Genomic DNA, 20,075 nt, shown 5'->3' with positions numbered 1-20,075 from the left:
GAAAGTGAGAAATTAAGCAGGTATGATTGCCAGGATCAGTTGAGCAGACTGGGGGATCAAAAAAAAATACTGTGCAATGTTCCTACCTGTTATCACCTATGGAGTTGGTGCATGTTTCACCCACTCGGCCATAGTAAGAAATAGGAATAAATTAGAATCGATATAAAGGACAATACTTCTCACTATTACCAGACCATGTCGCACAGTAAGCACACCTGTGCTACAGTTGCTGTCCGCAGCTCTCCCACTTTATCTGGAAGTAGGCAAAAGAGACTTATATTATAGACTTAAAAAGGGCATACGCATAAAATTTCTGGGGATAGCCCTTGATACACCCAGCACCCTCAACGCTGAAAGAAAAAGAATAGCCACAAAACTTCACAAGATATGGCAAACAAAGTGAGAGCAGGAAACCAGAGGTCTGGTTACCAAATAGTTTCTGTCATGGGTGTCAATGGTTTGCTCCTGTACTTTTTAGAACATTTATATTGACAGGTCATGGCTCCCTAAAGGCAAAACTAACCTCCTTAGGGCTGAATGATAACCCAAACTGCACCTATGGCGAGAGCTTCCCAGGGGAGAAGAACATCTGTTCATTATAGAAGAGGAAAACTATAAAGCCTTTACAACATTCACACAGAAAGCATTCAAAATACGTAGAATTGTCCAAAGAAGGACAATTCAGTGCCCCGTATGGAGTTCTGCTCAGATATTGTTCTGAACAAGCTGATGAAGACTGATCCTGTTCATAAATACTACTTGGATAAATTAAACAATCTGCAGATTCATATCTGTGTTTGCCAACTTGAACAATGTTCTGAGCAAACTGATTGATGTAACCTCCTGCAACAGTTCTACAGCAATCTAGGTACAACATTTTGCCAAAGCCAGAAGTTGCAAGCTCAGTTTGTTATTTGGTTTTTAGGAGCATTAGCAACTAAGGCCATATTGCTCCGTGAATATGTAGTGATCATTCCTGACCTTTCCGCATCCTCCATATTTGGTCGTGACGTGCAAACGTCACCACCAAATACGGAGGATGCAGAAAATCCTCATTTTCAATATTTGCATGAAAATCCTCATTTCAGCACAGACGTTATATTACTGTCCACTGCAAATGATACTGACATTGCATCTATCATCAGGTTCAGTGAATGTGTCTGTGAACATCTGGTAAGCAATTTCCATATGGTGAGCTAAAACAATGGAATATTTTTGACTACTATTTTTCATATCACCAACTTTGACATTGGAATACAAGGACTAGCAGAGGTGGCATCAAAATATAGCACTTTGCTAAATATATCGGATGAGGAGAAATTGTGCAGTAGTTTGTGTAAACAGTTCAGACTTTTGTTTCATAAGAAAAATCAAAGCTGATGCAATGAAATCCTTTGAGGAAACAAGAGCTTACGCCTTATAAGACAATTAATTCAATGTAATGACAATCATACTGGATATCTGCAGTACGTTTCAGGCCTCAAATGCCAATTGCGAATGTGGCTTAATGAACAAAATAAAAAATACATGAAACAATGCAAGTTGATCATCTCAATTAGCTTATGTGAATTAAGCTCTATATGTCATCAGGCAAATCTGTTGACACTGATGCCATCCACAAATATTGGACAGCTAGCAATGCAAGAAGAGAAAAGCTCTAAGAAAATGTATGTTAAAGGTATATTTTTTCATAAAATTAAATCCTGTTTGTTTATACTGTACTAACAGTACTACTCATTGCTTAATTTTTATCACATGAGTACTTAAGCAGATTTAGCAGTAATAATAAATAAATACATTTAAGCATTTATTTGTTTATTTTGAAAATGTGCACACTTGCAGGTATCACATATAACTTATTGCTCACAGAGCATGATTTTCTGCATGTGTTTAATAAATTAGAGGAAGCATTGCCTGGAGGCCCAAGAGAAAACTTTTACAGCTCGAATCAATGTGTTGTAACATTAGTGTGAAATGTAACTGAAAAGAGCAAAAGTACTAACTTTGAAGGAGACACTGTTGAAAAGTAACATATAACCAGTCTCCTCAAATAAACCCTTCATTATCAGGCTGTGCACTTTTCAAACACCACCCCTGTATATATTTGTCTTACAAGTCATTGCAATAAATAAATAGAAGTTGGTTTCCTTGACTTCTGGATAATTCTTTTTTACAATTATTAAACCAGTGAAATATTAAGGAGTTTAAATGAAAGAGTAAATTAGCTAAAGTTTAACTGCATAAGTAATATTTGCTTTAAAGTAATATCAATACCTTAAGGTACCAAGTCTAAATCATTTAAAAAAAAAAGATAAAATACTAAAAGTGATTGATATAATTATTATTTACAAAAATACCTACTTTACTTTGAAAGAACAAAAACTGTTCTTAATGATACTCCATATAACCTACAAAAGACAAATGAATATGTAAATTCAGAAATAAAATGAATATACAGTATTAAAATATTTAGCAATTTTAGCAAACCAATTCAGATTTCTGGGTGAGTAAAAGAGAAAAAATATATATAAATTTTAAAAATCCTTGATAAAAATCTATATATAAAAAAAAAAAGCATTCTTAGGAAGTATAACTTAAATCAAATACTTATGCTTAACTGAATTTTTTTATGAGTAAAGTGTGGACACATCAGCATGAGATGCTATATTCCCCAAAACTTAAACCTTTTTTTTATATATTCAAATAAGTTTATTATTATCACTAGCCATATAGTGTAAGGAAGCCTGAGGCTTATGCTGCACCAGCCAAACAAAAAATATATGTTACCGAGAGAGAGAGAGAGAGATCACCAAGAAACAGAAGAATGGTGATATCCAGCTCAGGACTCTTGGTGTGCCAAGCCCATACTCACCAGATGTGAGACCCTGGGGTAAAGGATGATTTAAGAGTGATTTATATATATGTACAGTAGTGAGTGCTTGAACTGATCACAGTTGAAATCCATATGACTACAAATACAATGTAGGACATCTTTGCATGTGCTAGGTGCACAGTGTGTCAAGAAATTAGGTGCCAACTCAGCGTTCTGATGGGAGCTTATGAGAGTTTGAAGAGTCAGACAGATGCCCTTGAAGGTATTAAAACTGGGGTACCCATCAAGCTCTCAGCTGCCCAACTCAATGCCAGAGCACTCTTGTGCATCAGGCAACACAGCGCAACTCCAAAGCAGAATGTGCTGGTCCCACAGGAGTTATTGTCGTGATTCTTATGTCAGGGAGACAGGTAATATATTGTGTAAAAAGGACCTGTGGAATAGGACCAGGGTTAGTCTGCCAGGGGCAAAAGTTCATAATGTTGTAGAGCAGATATCTTTTAAGGGCACAAAGAGTGATATTGTTGTACATTCTGGCACTAATGACATTAAGAGTAGATCTACAGATTTACTTAACAAGTACAGGTCAATGTTGAAAAAAAAAAAAAGTTGTGAGTTAAGGTTAAATTTGAAAGTGACTGCAATCACTCACACACACAATTAGAGCCTTATCAATCAATTTGGCTGTGGAGAGATTGTGCAAGGCTCATAGGGTAGAATTTTCTCAGCACAAGAGACTGTTCCTGTAGGGATAGGATAAACTTAAATAACTACTTCTATTACAATGAGCAGCAGACTGCAGGGAAAGGTGTGGGGGTCATCATGAAAGAAATAAATACATGGAATGTGTTAGGGTAATTAAGAATACTTGCATTACACCAATGCTAGAAGCATAGGAAATAAATTGGATGAATTTGAGGTCTGTGTTCTCCCCAGAAAATTTTGCCAGCCAGGTTGCATTATGAAGTAACCAGGAGGGGAAGTGTAATACTTTGCAATAATATAAAATTTTCTGTTATTTATAAATGTGACAAACAATATAAAGAAAAAAATCAATTGCATAATTTGACATTATATGCTCCTGTCGCATTTATCTCGATCGCACAGTATGTTCAAATTAATACTGATCAAGGTCAGTGAGCAGTACCATATGGTACCGCAAGAATTGCTTAAATTTTAGCTGGGCGGTTAGTTAAATTCACCGGGCAGTGTGCCCATTCAAGAGGTCCTGGGGAGAACACTGGAAGTGCTGGTCAGGACATCAAAGGCAGATATTACTGGGATATCAGAGATGTGGTGTCACACAGATATACAGAATGCAGAATGTGTACAGAAAGTACACATTATACAACATAAAATCTAAGGAAGTGCATCCAGTAGATGGACAGTGCAATGTTGAGTCAGTTTGGTGTGACCAAGCACTGGGAAAGCAAAAATGAAAACAGGAGTGCGTCATGGGCCTAATGACTCTAATGAGTACAACAAACAATTGTACAGATAAATCGAATGGGAGAGTAAATCAGATTGTATTATAATGAGAGATTTTAACTTCCCACATATTGACTGGAAATTGTGGTTTGGTCACTCGCACACTAGAAAGACTTCTGTGCATTTATTTATGACTGTTTTCTGCAGCAGGATGTTCGAGAGGCAACCAGAGAGGGTAATAATCATGATTTGGTTATTAGCAGTGATTATTTGTGCATTAAGAATTTGCAGATAAAAGGAACCACTGGGTGCCAGTGATCACAGTGTACTGATGTGGGATTTACTTAAAGATATAATTACCATCAGGGTTAAAGGGAAGAGTTTTTGCTTTCATAAAAGGTGACTAGAGTGGTCTTACATTTTTTAAAATTCTGTACAGTGGTACTAACTGTTCACGTTACCAACAGCAAATTCTAAATGGGAAGCATTCATGAAGGAAAGCCCTCGTGGGTAGCACAGTTGGTAGAATCACCATCTTCTCCACACTAGGCATGGAAGCAACTAGGCTTTTCGTAGCGATTAAGAAATATTGTTCAAGGCTTATGGAAGTCAGATGGAAGTCAAGGCTTATGGAAGTATAAATGGAAGTCAGATGAACTAATAAGACATGCGGAAGAGAAGAAAAATACATGGGATGCATATAAATTATTAGGCAACACAGAAGCCTATGGTAGATACAAGTTAGTATGTGCAAGTGAAGGCATATTACAAGAAATCTTTGCCAAAGGATGCTAAGAAAAATAGCTAGGACTTCTTTACTTATACAGGGTGTCTCAAAAATATTGGTACAAACGTTGAGGGGAGGTAGGTAACATCTAAAGGAATGTGAATCGCATAGGAACCCATAACCGAAAACGTCACCGTAAGTCGGTAGACTCCACACAAAGAGCATGCATCGATATACGAACTGTGAGCTGGCAGACATGCACCTAGTGTATGGATTAGCAGAGGGCAATGGACAAGCCGCTCAACAAATTTATGGAGAACGTTCCCAAAAGACATGTACCGGACCACCGTTTGTTTGCGCATGTGCATCAAAATTTATGCAATTATGGGTCATTTAGAGGTAACAGGAGTAGTGCAGGCAAACCACGTTCGAAGCGAACTCCCACCATGGAAGAAAGTGTGCCGAATGCTGTCCAGAATAATCCTACTACCAGCACACATGCCGTTGCCTCTTCTGCCTTAGGAGTGTCTCGTTGCAGTGTACAGCGTGTCTGGCACGACGATTCTTACACCCCTTTCACCTCCAAAGGGTTCAAGTTCTGCTCCCTGAAGATCATCCTGGACGTGTGGCTTTTGCACAGTGGTTTCTCCAAGAGAGTATTCAAGACTTAATTTCCAGCATATGTTTTGTTCACGAATGAGGCTTATTTCACTCAGGAAGGCTTATTCAATCAGCACAATGCTCATGTGTGGGCTCACGACAACCCACAAGGTGTGTGCCACCATGCGGCCCAACAACGCTTCGCAATAAATGTGTGGGCAGGTACGGTCGGTGACTGCTTAGTCGGCCTATACCTGTTACCATCCCCCATGAACTCCGCTAATTATCGGATCTTTCTTGAACAAGTTCTACCAGGGTTACTTCATGATATTCCAGCAAATGTGAGAAGCAACATTTGGTTTCAACATTACGGGGCGCCTGCCCATTATGGAAGGTGTGTTCGTGACCATTTGAACAGGCATTTTGGGCGTTGATGGATTGGCCCTGGTGGACCAGTTGTCTGGCCCCCACACTCACCTGATTTATCGAGCCTTGATTTCTTTCTGTGGAGGGCCCTCAAATTTATCGTATATGAATCGCCTGTGGAGACGGAAATAGATCTCGTGGCGAGACTCGTCTGCGCTGCTGCTACTGTTAAAGAAACTCAGGTGTATTCGATCGTGTCCACCAATCCATGCTGCGTCAGTGTAATGCATGCATCGCGTCTCATGGTGCAACCTTCGAGCATCTGTTCTAACATCATGAAATGCATCTATCTCATACTCCATTGTTAATATTATGTCAAATAAATGTTTGTGTCATTTCTGCTTCTTGTGCCTCTGCTACTACTTTCTTGTGACGTTTCTGGTTATAGGTCACCCTGTATAAACTCTAGAAGGAAGGGGATGAATCAGATTGGTCAACTTGATATTGATGGTTCAACTGTTGATGATCCTGTTCAGATAGCTGACAAACTGAATGAGTATTTTGTATTGACATTCACACATGAATTTTTACGGAAGTGAAGGACAAGGGCTTATTAAATTGTAACAGGGAGCTTAACAATTTTGTTAGTTAGTTAGTTATTTGGTTTTTAGGAGCATTAGCAACTAAGGCCATATTGCTCCGGGATATGCGGTGGTCATTCCCTGACCTTTCCACATCCTCCGTATTTGGTGGTGATGGGCTCGAACCCCGGTCTAATCAAGAAGTGTGTGCTACGCACTGCTGCTCCTTCCCACCTGGCTACGGAGGCGCCTTTAACAATTTTGTAATAACTGACAGCAAAGTAGAGAAGAAATTGTTGAAGTTAAACAGAGGAAAGGCACCTGGGGTGGATCAGACCTATCCAATTATATTAGAGTAGGCAGCAAAGGAAGTAAGCAAATGCTTAGCCATAATTATGAGTGCTTCTGTGGACTCAGGGGAGGTTGCAAATTTATCACCAATTCACAAAAGGTAACATGAGTAATTACAGACCTGTTAGTTTAACTTCTTTTCTGGGGAAAATAATGGAGTCACTGGTTAAAGAAGCATTGCAGGATCATCTAGACAAGAACTACAGTAATAATTCAGACACAGCATAGGTTTGTTAAGGGAAAGTCTTGGCTGACAAATCAGATTGGATACTATGATGTGGTTACAAAGAAACTGAAAAGAAATAATAATTTTGATATCATATACTTGGATTTCAGGAAAGCTTTTGACATTGTTGCACACAGAAGTCTACTGTACAAATTGGAACAGTATAGTATTAATGGCAAGTTGCTACAATGGATACAAGGGTGGTTGAGTGGAGGCAACAGAGAGTGGTAATCAATGGACACTGCTCTTCGTGGACTAATGTTATTAGTGGAGTCCTCTAGGGTTCGGTGTTGGGCCCAATGTTGTTTTGTATATTTATCAATGATATTGATGTATCATATTTATCAATGTTCAACAACATATCAATCTTAATGTCTAAGTATTGAGATGATACAAAGGTTGGCAGGGTTGTTACTGACAGTAATGGCATTGTGCTACTGCAACAGGATCTAGAAAAGTTGGGCAGATATGCTGAGAAATGGCAACTGAAGTTTAACATTGACAAATGCAAAGTACTGCATATGGGTAGAAGTAACCGCAAAAAAACGTACCAACTGTGTCGTACTACACTTGGTGTGGCAGAAAATGAAAGACCTGAGAGTATTTGTGCAGTCAAATATGAAGTTTCCTGAGCAATGCAGACAGGCTGCCAGATCAGGTCATGAGGTATTGTCAATGATATACAGAAATTTTGTTAGTAGAAGAGGAAAAAAAAAAAAAAGAGGTGATTATCCTTTTGTGTAAGGTAATGGTCAGGCCACACCTTGAGTACTGCATACAGATCTGGAGGCCTCATTTTAGATGGATGTAGAGTTGTCTGAGCATGTCCAGAGAAGGGCAACAAGATTGGTGAGGAGAACAAAGGGGTCCTGTTACCAAGAAAATTGCAAATTGCAGCGGCTGGAGACTAGGCACTTGGGAGGTGATCTTATTGAGGTGTATAAGACCGTGAGTGGGTTTAGCATGTTGAATTCTCATGGGATTCTTCCGCTTGCTCAGATTACGAACCTGAGGGGGCAAAAATTCAAATTGAGGAAAGACAGTTGTAAAAAAAATGTGTGGAATTTGCCTTTAACCAGTGGGTAGTTGACTGCTGGAACAAAACTTCCATCTGTCATTGTGGAAGTTGATAGCTTAAATAAATTCAAGGAGCAACTGCACAAACTTTTAGAGAATGGATGTGTGAATTTTTTTTTTTTTTTTTTGGCTAATGCTACATAAGCTCATATGCTTGCTTTTTTTTTGTATCACATGCCTCTACTACTACATTTGATGGAAAATTTCTTGTTAAATGATTGTCATTTATGCCTGACATAACTGAGTGGTCATTTTAAAGTGCCCTAGTGTTTGAGAAAACTATGGTTAATGGAAATGAACAGATATTAACTACTAAATACAGTTAATATTATCCTTGATAAATAACAAGCTGTTTGTTATTTGGTTTTTAGGAGCATTAGCAACTAAGGCCATATTGCTCCGGGGATATGCAGTGGTCATTCCCTGACCTTTCCACATCCTCTGTATTTGGTGGTCACAGGCGTGAACCCTGGTCTAATAAAGAAGCATGCTACGCACTGCTGCTGCTGCTGCCACTGCCCACCTAGCTATGGAGGCGCCATAATAACAAGCTGTAAATTTCTCTGACCCATGTAGAATTCTTTATGAGGAATTCCACTTAGTATAAAACAGAAAATAAGCACATTATTTTCAGTCCCAGAATCTACACACAGCCCCATATCCACTTTAGCCTTCTGCCATATTTAAATTCTTAAATTTAATCACGAAAGTACTATTTAGGAATACAGTCTGACCTCTTTAACGAAAAGTGCAGTTTCTATGTAGCAAACATTTTTGAGTTTCCCTTGGCCATTACATTGAAAATAGTTTCTGTATAACTAAGAAAATTTCCATATAATGAACTGATTTTGAGAGACCTCGGTACGCATTGTTTGCACCTCTGGCCTTTAGGCAAAAGCTGATACTGTAGAAAGCACGAATTAAGAGATAAAAGGATTAAGAATTAACCCCTTAGCTTTTAAGAGCTAAAAGGATTAAATTCACAAATTAAGAGCTAAAACATTCTACAATTTAGTGGTTTGTTTGTTATTTGGTTTTTAGGAGCATTAGCAACTAAGGCCATATTGCTCCGGGATATGCGGTGGTCATTCCCTGATCTTCCCGCATCCTCTGTATTTGGTGGTGATGGGCTCGACCCTGGTCTAATCAAGAAGCATGTGCTAAGCAGTGCTGCTCCTTCCCACCCGGCTACGGAGGCAATTTAGTGGTGCCCGTAAAACTCTGCAGGAGGAAACTGGCCAACCACGCCGTGGAATAGAAAAAGATGAAAGGTTTCGGGAGAGGCCTTTGTTCAGAAGTGGGTCAGCAACGCTAAAAAGAAGAGGTGAAACCTATACAATCAATAGTTCTATTCACTATTACACTAAGAAGTCACGCTCGTCAGCTGCTATCTATGTGTCCACAGCCGCTGGCTCTGGTTAACCCATTTTCTACTGCAAGTATCCTATTAGAGAACTAGGAGAGGTACAAGTGGACCCTAAATCAGTTTTGTTTTAGTTGCTGTGCGAGTAACCTTATAGTGTCCAAGAGGAAATCCTTGAGTGTAGTGTGAAAAAGTGAAAGTGCTTAATAGTGTAAATAAAGACATTAAAAAAAAAATTGCTTTAAAATTTGGTATTCCTGCCAGTAGTGTGTTAGCCATTCTGAAAAACTGTTTCGATTTTGAAATAGTTTGAGGAAACAGGACCCAGTCAGAAGCATGCAAAATTGAATAGTTTTTAAGTGGATGAAGTTTATTCGAGAACAAAACCAATAAAGAGTGCCATGGCTTACTCGAAAAAGTTATTTCTGATGAAAGGGGAGTTACAATCGAAGAAGACTACAATTGGAAAGAAACAGTTTTGAAAAATAAAACATGGACTACGTGCCCAAAACATATTCAACACTGATGAAACAGGTCTATTTTTCAAATGTTTGCCGAACAAGACACTGACTTTTAAAGGTGATAAATGTTTAGGTGGTAAAAATAGTAAAGAGGGAATTGCAGTCTTGGCTGGGGCAAATATGGCTGGTAATGAACAGCTTTTGGTAATAGTCAAAAGTAAACAACTCTGATGTTTCAAAGGAGTAAAGTCATTAGAGTTGGACCTACAACTACAACAAAAAATCTTGGATGAAAAGTGATGAAAAGCAGTGGATTTTAAATTGATAGAAAGATGACGAAAGAAAACAAAAAAATCGTGTTAATTGTCGACAACTGCCCTGCCCACAGTCACTGGGTAATTTCGAAACTTACAACTGTGAAGCTTGTTTTCCTCCCTCCGATACCTCATCTAAACTGTAGCCAATGGGCCAAGGATTTGAAAATGCACTACCGAAGGTGCATACTGAAGAACCTATAGATTCTGTTATAGATTTATGGATGTGCATATCAGAGTTGGCAAAAGTGTGGAGTCAAGATGCGATAGAAATAATGATTAAGAATTGTTTTACAAAAGCAGGTTTTGCTAAAACATCAACTAATGGCAATGAGAGGGATGAACTATTACAAGATACTGTATTGAGCAATTTTGTGAAGAGTTCCAAGCAAGGTTTAATCAGTGGAGAAATTGTCATTGACAAATTTTTAGGAGTTGATAATGATGTCATAGTAGCTGAACATTATTATTATTAGCCATATTGTGCAAGGAAGCCTTAGGCTTATGCTACACCAGCCAAAAAAAAAAAAAAAAAAAAAATTCGGAACCACCTGAGAGAGAGAGAGAGAGAATGAAAAGGACTTGCGGGAAATTGCATTAGCATAGGCATTTGATGCAAGAAAGCAAGCTTATGCAGCATCAGCAAAAAAAAAAAAAAAAAAAACACTACTTCCACTTCACCCCTCTGTTCGTTGGAAATACCTGTCCAGCTGAGCTTTAAACTTGTTTAGGCTATCAACTTCCACAACAAGGGATGGAAGTCTGTTCCACCCGCTGGCTAAAGGCAAAATTCCGCACGGTAGATCGCCAATATGGCTGCCGTTGTGAACAGACATGTGTTTCATCGCTCAGCGAAATTTCAGTTTAAAAATGTGTTTTACTTCCGTCAGTGCCATGAAATGTATCCTCACTTGAAGACAAACTGGACTGGATTCCGCTGGTGAGAAACTTTTGCCTATATATTGGGAATTTGGTCAGGTTGAAGCGTTATTTATCTGTATCCTTTGTTGCCAGACCGCATGGTCACCATGTCGCTGACAACAGGGCTATAGAGAGGCTGCCGATATAACACGGCGGCCGCGTTTCCACCTGACACCTTGACTGGGGAGGTGCCCCAACTAGTGCAAACTGAGCAGTTGTTGTGCTCTATCAGTCTGTGCCTTTACCGAATAATATCACCAAAGAAATATGACTTTAATGTGCCCCCCCACCATAAACTCCCCATGGAGAAAGATCTTCGCACCTGTGCTTCTACCAGAAATCTGAATGAATGCCGTGAGCGTCTTCGCCGCTACTAGATATCCCGCTGGGAAGGTAGTCCCGTCCTTTTAGGAGCATTTCTATATCCGGTGTTTCTACCCCCCCCCCCCCCCCCCCCCCGCTCCAAGTGCTGTGGGGAGATCCAAAAACTTCCACAGTCCACTGTGTGCCTCCAAATACACCCACGAACTTGTGGTTGGCATCAATCGCCATCATTTTTAACAAACCATCTAACCCCAACATTGTGAACCCGATTAACCGAACAATCCCGGTAATCCGGAATCCACGGATATGGAGGGGAAAGACAAGCACAAACACCCCCTGACAGAGACACAAAATGATGACCCCATCATTATTGATCAACTGGAGGATATAGAGGACACCCGACCTGGGACCCCCCCAACCAAGCGAAAAACCCGCAAGCGGTTCCCGAACCGGAACGCGAAACACGATCTCGGGTTGAAACAAAGGAACAGCCAGAAGCCAATGCATCACAAAAAGAAAGAAATGATGAAAAACAACAAGAACTATGTCTGGACCATACCATACCAGAGGGCTCCGTATACGAGAAAACTCTCTTTCTGAAAACGGCCCTCGAAACCATTTTTAAGGAGAATCCCAGTAGGATATCGTCTGGCCTGAGATCACAGATTGTCACCATCTTTCACAAGATGGAGACAATTGTGCATGACACACATGTAGAAAATGAGAGAGCCATCACACGGCTACACGCCTACATCGAATGCGGGGCAAGACAAATGCCACAGCGCGCCCTGACATATTCTGAAGCGCTGAGGATCAAACCTGCCACTACTATTGTCAACACCACCAAACCGGCACCCAGGAAGACATTGCTCCCTACTCCACACCTCGTGATTCTCAAACCTACAACCACCGACACTCTTAAAACTAGCGAAGAAGTCAAGAAAAAGGCCATTGACTCCCTAACGCAAGAGTTTAGAATGGCTAAAATCAGAGCCATTAGGAAGACCCGAAACACAGGGGTGATAATTGAGACTGAAACCAAAAGTGATGCAGATCTCATTATCAATAACTCCAAGATTCCGACGCTTGGACTCTCTGCTGAGCTGCCCAGAGAAAAAGGCCCCTCCATTGTCATATTTGATATCGACAAAGACCTGACTTCTACTGCCATATGTGAGGAGATATATATACGCAACCTCCAGCAAGACTTACCCGATAGAGACCATACTACCCTACTAATGCCCAAGCACCAGACCAAGAGTAGGAATGACAACCGGACAAACTGGGTGGTCGGGCTGGCCCCTGAGGCATGGAAACTCATAACAAAACAAGAGAGACTATACATCAAATAGAGCTCACATCGCTTCAGGGAGCACATTGCCGTGCCAAAGTGCTTCCGGTGTTGCCGATTCGGCCACACCACTCACATATATGCTCAACTGGAGGCAACCTGTGGACACTGTGCTGAGAAAGGGCACAACTCTGGAAATTGCCCCAACAGAGAAAATGACCCAGTCTGTGCAAATTGCAAGTGGCAAAAGCTTCCCCACGCACATTCAACCAGAGATAACAAATGCCCTGTCTATATTAAAGCAAGAAGTGCCCAACAACTAAGAATCCATTATGGGGACTCTGCCTAAAAGACATAACACCAGTCGCATGAAATTCCTCCAACTTAACGCACACCGAGCAATTGCTGTAGCTGGACAGATCAGACAGAAGGCTGAGGAGGAAAACCTTGACATCCTCCTGCTACAGGAACCCTACACCTGTGCGGGCGCTGTCGGGGATATCCACCTAACTACAAGATCGTCCAGGTGGATGGCGCAACCCCCTGGGCTGCAGTTGTGGTCAGGAATCCGGATATAACAGTCACTAAGATCTCGCACCTGTGCTCTGAGTGGGCCTCCTGTGCACACATCGTCTCCTCCCTAGGGGAACTCTATGTGATCTCATTATACTGCCATCCAGGGGAGGATATCCTTCCAGCAATTCAGTACTTACAACAAGTTCAAACTGAACTCTCAGGAGCAAAAATTCTTGTCTCTGCTGACCTCAACTGCCGCTCGCCCCCTGTGGCATAGCGAGACTCCGGAGCGCAGAGGCTCTAGAAACGGCCAGCATATGGAGGAGTTCCTGGCAAACAGCAGCTTTATTGTCATTAATCGTCCTAACAACCTTCCCACATTCAGCTCAACCCTATGGGAGGCCACCATCGATGCCACCATGACTACCAGAACCCTTGCCGGCCACTTGACAGACTGGACGGTGCAGGAGGACTGGACCAGCTCTGACCACAGGGCCATCACCTTCACCACGCAAAGATCACTCTACCGAGCTCCAATAAACAGCTTCAAACAGAACAGGTACGCAGTTAACAAAGCCAACTGGGATGCGTTCAAAGTCGCCATCATCAACAATGTATACAATCTGACAACCGACCAACTACAGAACCAATCACTGGATCAACACCAACGTGCGGTCACCAATGCCATTGTGAGTGCAGCTAATCAAACAATCAAGAAGAGGATCCCGATGCCCGGCGCTGTCCCATGGTGGTCGCGGGAACTCGACATGCTCAGGAGAACCACAAATCAGAAGAGGCGTGCCTTCCAAAGACCCAGACGAACTTGGCCCCCCCATGAGGTAGAGTTCCTCAGGCAACAGTACAGGGAGGCCAGAAACACATACACTGCAATGATCAGGCAACGGAAAAAGCTGTCCTGGGAGCATCTACTCTCCACTGTGGGCAACTCGAGCCCATGGAGCATCATTTACTGAATAACTACAAATAAGCTGCCCAGGGGAGAGGTGATACCCTCCACCATCACCCCCCAAGGCACCATGACCAACAACTGGCAGGACACCATCAATAATATATTAAATGCCAATTTCAAACCTGTAGAAGGAGACAACACCCATGAACAACAACAGATATGCCAGGCCAATGAGGCCTACCAGTCGCCCCAGGTAGAGTATCCCTTTACTCACCTAGAACTCCAAATTGCCATAAACAAAATTAGAAACAAAAGAACCCCTGGACTCGACATGCTTGAGCCAGAACTGGTCAAGAAGGTGGCCGAATTTACCCCGGACCTGCTCTTGGAACTGTACAACCACTGTCTTCACTCTGGCGCATTCCCCTCAGATTGGAAAGTTGCTAGCATGAAACTACTTCTCAAAAATCCAACTAAACAGCCACATTTACCAGAATCCTACCGACCAACTGCACTCCTCTCTGTGTTCAGTAAAGTGCTAGAACAACTGCTCAAACAGAGAATCGAAAAACACTACTCTACAGCAAATCTTCCTGCAAACGGACAATATGGCTTCAAGTCAGGAAAATCCACCCTGGACCCACTGGAGCGCATCCTGAACATGGCAGAAAACTGTTTACAGAAATATCTACTTCTCATCTCTATCGACTTTGCAGGGGCGTTCTATGCCCTTTGGTGGCCGAGCGTCCTTGCAAGACTCAGGGCAGCTCATCTGCCGATAAATCTGTACAGCTGCATAAAAAGCTACCTGAGCGGAAGAAGGGTCTTGGTTCAGGCACCATACTGCAGGGTCGAGCGCCAAGTACACCAGGGATGCCCGCAGGGCTCTGTATTGGGTCCCCTCCTGTGGAACTTTGTCTTGGATGAGTTTCTCCACCTCGACCTAGGGGACGTACAAGCACTGGCATATGCCGATGACCTTTCCCTGGTGCTAGCCGCAGACTCAAGAGCCCAAATGGAAATTCTTGCAAACACAGCGCTAACCAAACTCCAAGAATGGACGGAAAGGCACCGTCTCACAATCTCGCCCACCAAAACTCAATCCATCCTACTGAAGGGTTACCTAACCCCAACCAGACCACCACAGATTAGAATACAAGACAGAACTATCAAGCTAGTTACTGAACTGAAATACTTGGGAGTTATCCTGGATAGGAACCGGTCGTTCACTCCACACCTAAAGTATGTGCAGAATAAGATAAAAAATTATGCAGCCATGCTCGCCAGAGTTACATGCCGAGACTGGGGGCTGAAAAGGCGTACTCTGGCGACCCTCTATAAAGCAGCAATCATCCCGGCAATCACATATGCCTCTGGCGCATGGTACCACAAGGCCTCAACCGTGGTAAATCGCCGACGGCTTGAAATTATACATAGACCGATCTTATTGACCCTCACCTGTGCATGCAAAACAGTGTCGACCCACGCACTGCAAGTGATTACAGGGGCTCTGCCCCTCGACCTCGAGGCTACCCGAACAGGCATGCTGCAGCAGCTTGGACGGGGAAAGGTTACAACATATCTGGCACATACAACAGATCCGACAAGCAATTGGAAAGCCGAGAAGAACAAGCTTCAAATCTACCTCCGATCAATCTGGCAACAGCGCTGGACAGACTCTGATAAAGGAGAAGTCACGCGAAAGTTCCTTCCAAATCTGGAGCAAGTGTACCCTATATTTCCGACATGGTTTTGCCCCGGACTGCATGTCACCTACCTCCTTATAGGACACGGAGCAATCCGTCACAAGCTTCATCTCCTTGGAATCGCAAACAATCCTGCATGTGCCTGTGGCTCCCCCGAGACCTGGGATCACCAGATGCATGAGTGTGAACTGTATGATGATCTACGTGCCCAGCTGATCACACAAGTGCACTGCAACCCTAAAGACCAGGAACACCACCTGCTGGAGGATGGGACAACCTACAAAGCCTTAACTGAATTTGCTCAGAGCCTATACACTAGACGACTAACCCTTCCACTGCCTCCAAATCACGAACAACAAGGACAAATGTAGTACTCCACACACTCCAAATCTGAAAGCTCCAAGATCAAGTGGAAACTTTTATAATTCCATCCATACCAGATTACTGGGGTAGGACCATTAAATATGCCAACTCATCACCAACTGTAACCAAACGGAACACGTGTCACAGGAGGAGTATGGGGGGAGAACTTCCCAATTCTACCCCAGTGGATAACGCTGGACATCATGGCAGAACTGAAACTCACCTCAACCATACTCACTTCCTTTTCTCTGCAAATTGACTCACCGACGGGACATGGCTCCCAAGGGCAACCTCCAAACAAAAGAGCAAGCACAGCCTCCGTGCACAATATACGACCCGGACTTGCATTCTGGTTGACAGATCCATTCTCCCAAACAACAACGGAATCCGCCCTAATGGACGATAAATCCTACTCTTCCAAATATTCATGGACGGGACATGGGTCCCTTGAGCGACTACTCAACAAATGCTGCATTAACTGCACTGAATTGACAGAATTATTGAACCTACATCTCCAGCATCAAATTGACCAGGATTTGCTTCTTGAATACTCAATTTTGACCTGCAGACGGAGTATACACCAAAAGCGGTGAGCAGCCCTCTACGCATTATCCTATGGATGCTAAAATCTGATTTAACTGGACGGGTCCCATTTCCAAAGAGCGACCTCCAAATAGGCGACCAAACTTGACTCACACGGACATCAGGGAAGATGAGTTAAATCCTACAAGCGACTCAATCCTACTAGTCTATACCAAATGCCACATGAACAAATCGCAGTCTCTGCATGCACGCCGTATTGGCGACCTGAGCCAGCTCCCTTGCCTGGCTCAACTATTCTACCCCTCCCCGGCGGGTGGGGTAGGTGACGGTTCCACCGTATCCCCCCACTCTTACTCTCTGGTGGGGCATGGGCTTGCCCCACTGTAAACTGGAGCTGTCTTCTCTATCGGCTCCATGTCTCTGCCTTTCCCCCCCCAGTCTTCAATCTACTCCCCCACTCTACCTGCACGCAATGCTCCACACAATCTAAAATCACCTTCGCCCACTACTTTTGGCCTCTCATCCGTAGCGCCTCCCTGCCACGCAAGCGCATAGAGGGTGTGTATATGTGTATATGTATTTGTGTGTGGCATGTATGTGTATATATACATGCCACACACGGGTGTGTGTGTGTGTATATATATATACACACACACCTGTGTGTATATATATATATATATATATATATATATATATATTTTTTTTTTTTTTAAGGTCCTAGCCACTGAAATCTCAGGAAATTAGGTGGCAGGACCTGCCAGAGTAAATCTTAGTCGACTGGTGTTTCCTGGTCTGCCTCCACGGGGCTAAAGTGGGGCAACGTTAGGCCTCAGTAGGGGTCCAGCGGCTAAATGACCAGATGAACAACAGTACACGACACTACACATATGCAATATCCATACACTTTTGAATCTCTGGCATTTCCAGTAAACTGGCACACCCATCACAATGCAAGCAATGCGGAGATGGGGGAAACCCCTGGTGCCGCTTGACACCAAACACACTTTACACGTCTATCCTACATCTGTCTTTCCTCAATTTGAATTTATGCCCTCTCAGGTGATTATTCTGAGCAAGAGGAAGAATCCCATCAGCACTGAGCATGCTCAAACCATTCAAAGCTTTATACACCTCTATCAGACCACCTCGCTGGTGCCTAGTCTCCAGACACTGTAATTTGCAAAATTTAAGCCTTTCTTCGTAAGAGCACCCCTTTGTTCCATTCACCAATTTTGTTGCCCTTCTCTGTACCAGTCCAGCAGCTCTACATCCTTCTGGAAATGAGGCCTCCAGACCTGTATACATACTCTAGGTGTGGCCTGACAATTGCCTTATACAAGGGAATAATCACCTCCTGATCCCTGCTAGAAAAATTCCTATATATCATTGACATGAGCTACTCTTCCAGCCCGTCTGCACTGCTCAGAGAACTTAATATCTGCCTGCACAACCACCCCCTAGTCCCTTTCATTCTCTACCACTCTCAGTGTAGTACCACAGAGTTGATACATTGCCCTAGTGTTGCTGTTTCCCATATGTAGTACTTTACATTTGTCAATGTTAAACTTCACTTGCCACCTCTCAGTCCATCTGCTCAACCTTTCCAGATCCTGTTGCAGCAGCATAGTGTCAGTGGTGTCCACAACCCTGCCGCCAACCTTCGTATCATCTGCCAACTTGGACATTAAGCTTGAAATACCATTCAATATCATTTATAAATACAGAAAACAATAATGGACCCAACACTGAACCCTGAGGGACTCCACTAATAACATTAGTCCACGACGAGCAGTGTCCATTGATTACCACTCTGTCTTCTCCCCCTCAACCACCCCTTTATCCATTGCAGCAATTTGCCTCCAATGCCACACTGCTCCAATTTGTGCAGCAGTCTTCCATGTGCAACAGTATCAAAAGTCTTTGTAAGATCCAAGTATATATTATCAAAGTTATTCCCTGCATCCAGTTCTTTTGTAACTGCATCATAGTATCCAATCAATTTGGTCAGGTAAGACTTCCCCTTAACAAAACCATGCTGTGTCCAAGCTATAACTGAAGTCTAGATGATCCTGCAGTGCTTCTTTAACCAGTGCCTCCATTAATTTTCCGGGAACAGAAGTTAAATTCACAGGTCTATAATTACTTGTGTCAGCCTTTGATCCTCCTTGTGAATTGGGGTCACATTTGCACATCTCCAGTCTGTGGGTACATCACCTGAGTCCAAGGAAGCTCTCATAATTATGGCTAAGGGTTTGCTTACTTCCTTTGCTGCCGCCTTTAATACAATTGTATAGATCCCACCACCTCAGGTGCCTTTCTTGTGTTTATCTTCAACAATTTCTCCTCCACTTTACTCTCAGTTATTACAAGATTCTCTAGCTTACTGCCAGAGTTGAATACACCTCCGGCATTCCCCTCGCTGAATAACTCCTCATGTGTGAATGTCAATGCAAAATATTCATTTAGTTTGTTAGCTACCTGAGCAGGATCATCAACAGTTGACCCATCGATATCAAGTGGACCAATCTGATTCATCCCCTTCCTTCTAGAGTTTACATAAGTAAAGAACTCTTTGCATCCCTTGCCAAACATTTCTCGTAATCTGTCTTCGCCTGCCTCACCTCCGGTGTAACTTGGTTACAGATCAACTTTCTATCATAGGCTTCTGTGTCACGTGTTAATTTGTACGTATCCCATGCATTTTTCTTCTCTGCCATATGTCTCATTAGTTCATCTGACATCCATATAGGCCTAAACCTTGAACAATATGTCTTAGTTGGTATGTAAAGCCTAGTAGCTTCCAAGATATGTTCTTTGAATGCTTCCCATTTTGAATTTGCTGTTGGTAACATCATCAGTTGGTCCCACTGTATAGAATTTAAATACCGTCTCAGTCCATCGTAGTCACCTTTATGAAAGCAATAACCCTTCCCTTTACCCCTAATGGTAGTTACCTCTTTGAGTAAATCCCACTTCAGCACACTGTGATCACTGCCACCTAGTGGTTCATTTATCTGCAGATTCTTAATGCATGAAGAATCAAAGAATAATGCATGAATAATCAAATCAAGAGTATTACTCCCTCTAGTTGCCTCTGAACATGCTGAGGTAGAAAACAATCATCCAATAAATATATAAAAGCCTTGCTAGTGTGTGAATGACCAACCTACAAAT

General features: G+C 42.4%; 1 protein-coding gene across 1 annotated transcript in view; it reads right to left on the bottom strand.

Annotated features, from left to right (window-relative positions):
• Positions 1-20,075, bottom strand: part of LOC150085654 (protein MAK16 homolog) — a 109,147-nt gene that overhangs the window by 76,412 nt on the left and 12,660 nt on the right. Inside the window, exon 2 of the mRNA XM_090373420.1 lies at positions 2,362-2,408. Within this exon, the coding sequence (XP_090229546.1) occupies positions 2,362-2,408 (47 nt within the window). The remainder of the gene's footprint in view (positions 1-2,361; positions 2,409-20,075) is intronic.

This window comes from Mastigoproctus giganteus, chromosome 5 (assembly GCF_048544385.1).
Source record: "Mastigoproctus giganteus isolate SK-2022 chromosome 5, ASM4854438v1, whole genome shotgun sequence".
NCBI lineage: Eukaryota > Metazoa > Arthropoda > Arachnida > Uropygi > Thelyphonidae > Mastigoproctus > Mastigoproctus giganteus.
Note: the sequence above shows the minus strand (reverse complement) of the source record. Positions and strands in the feature narration are given on the sequence as shown.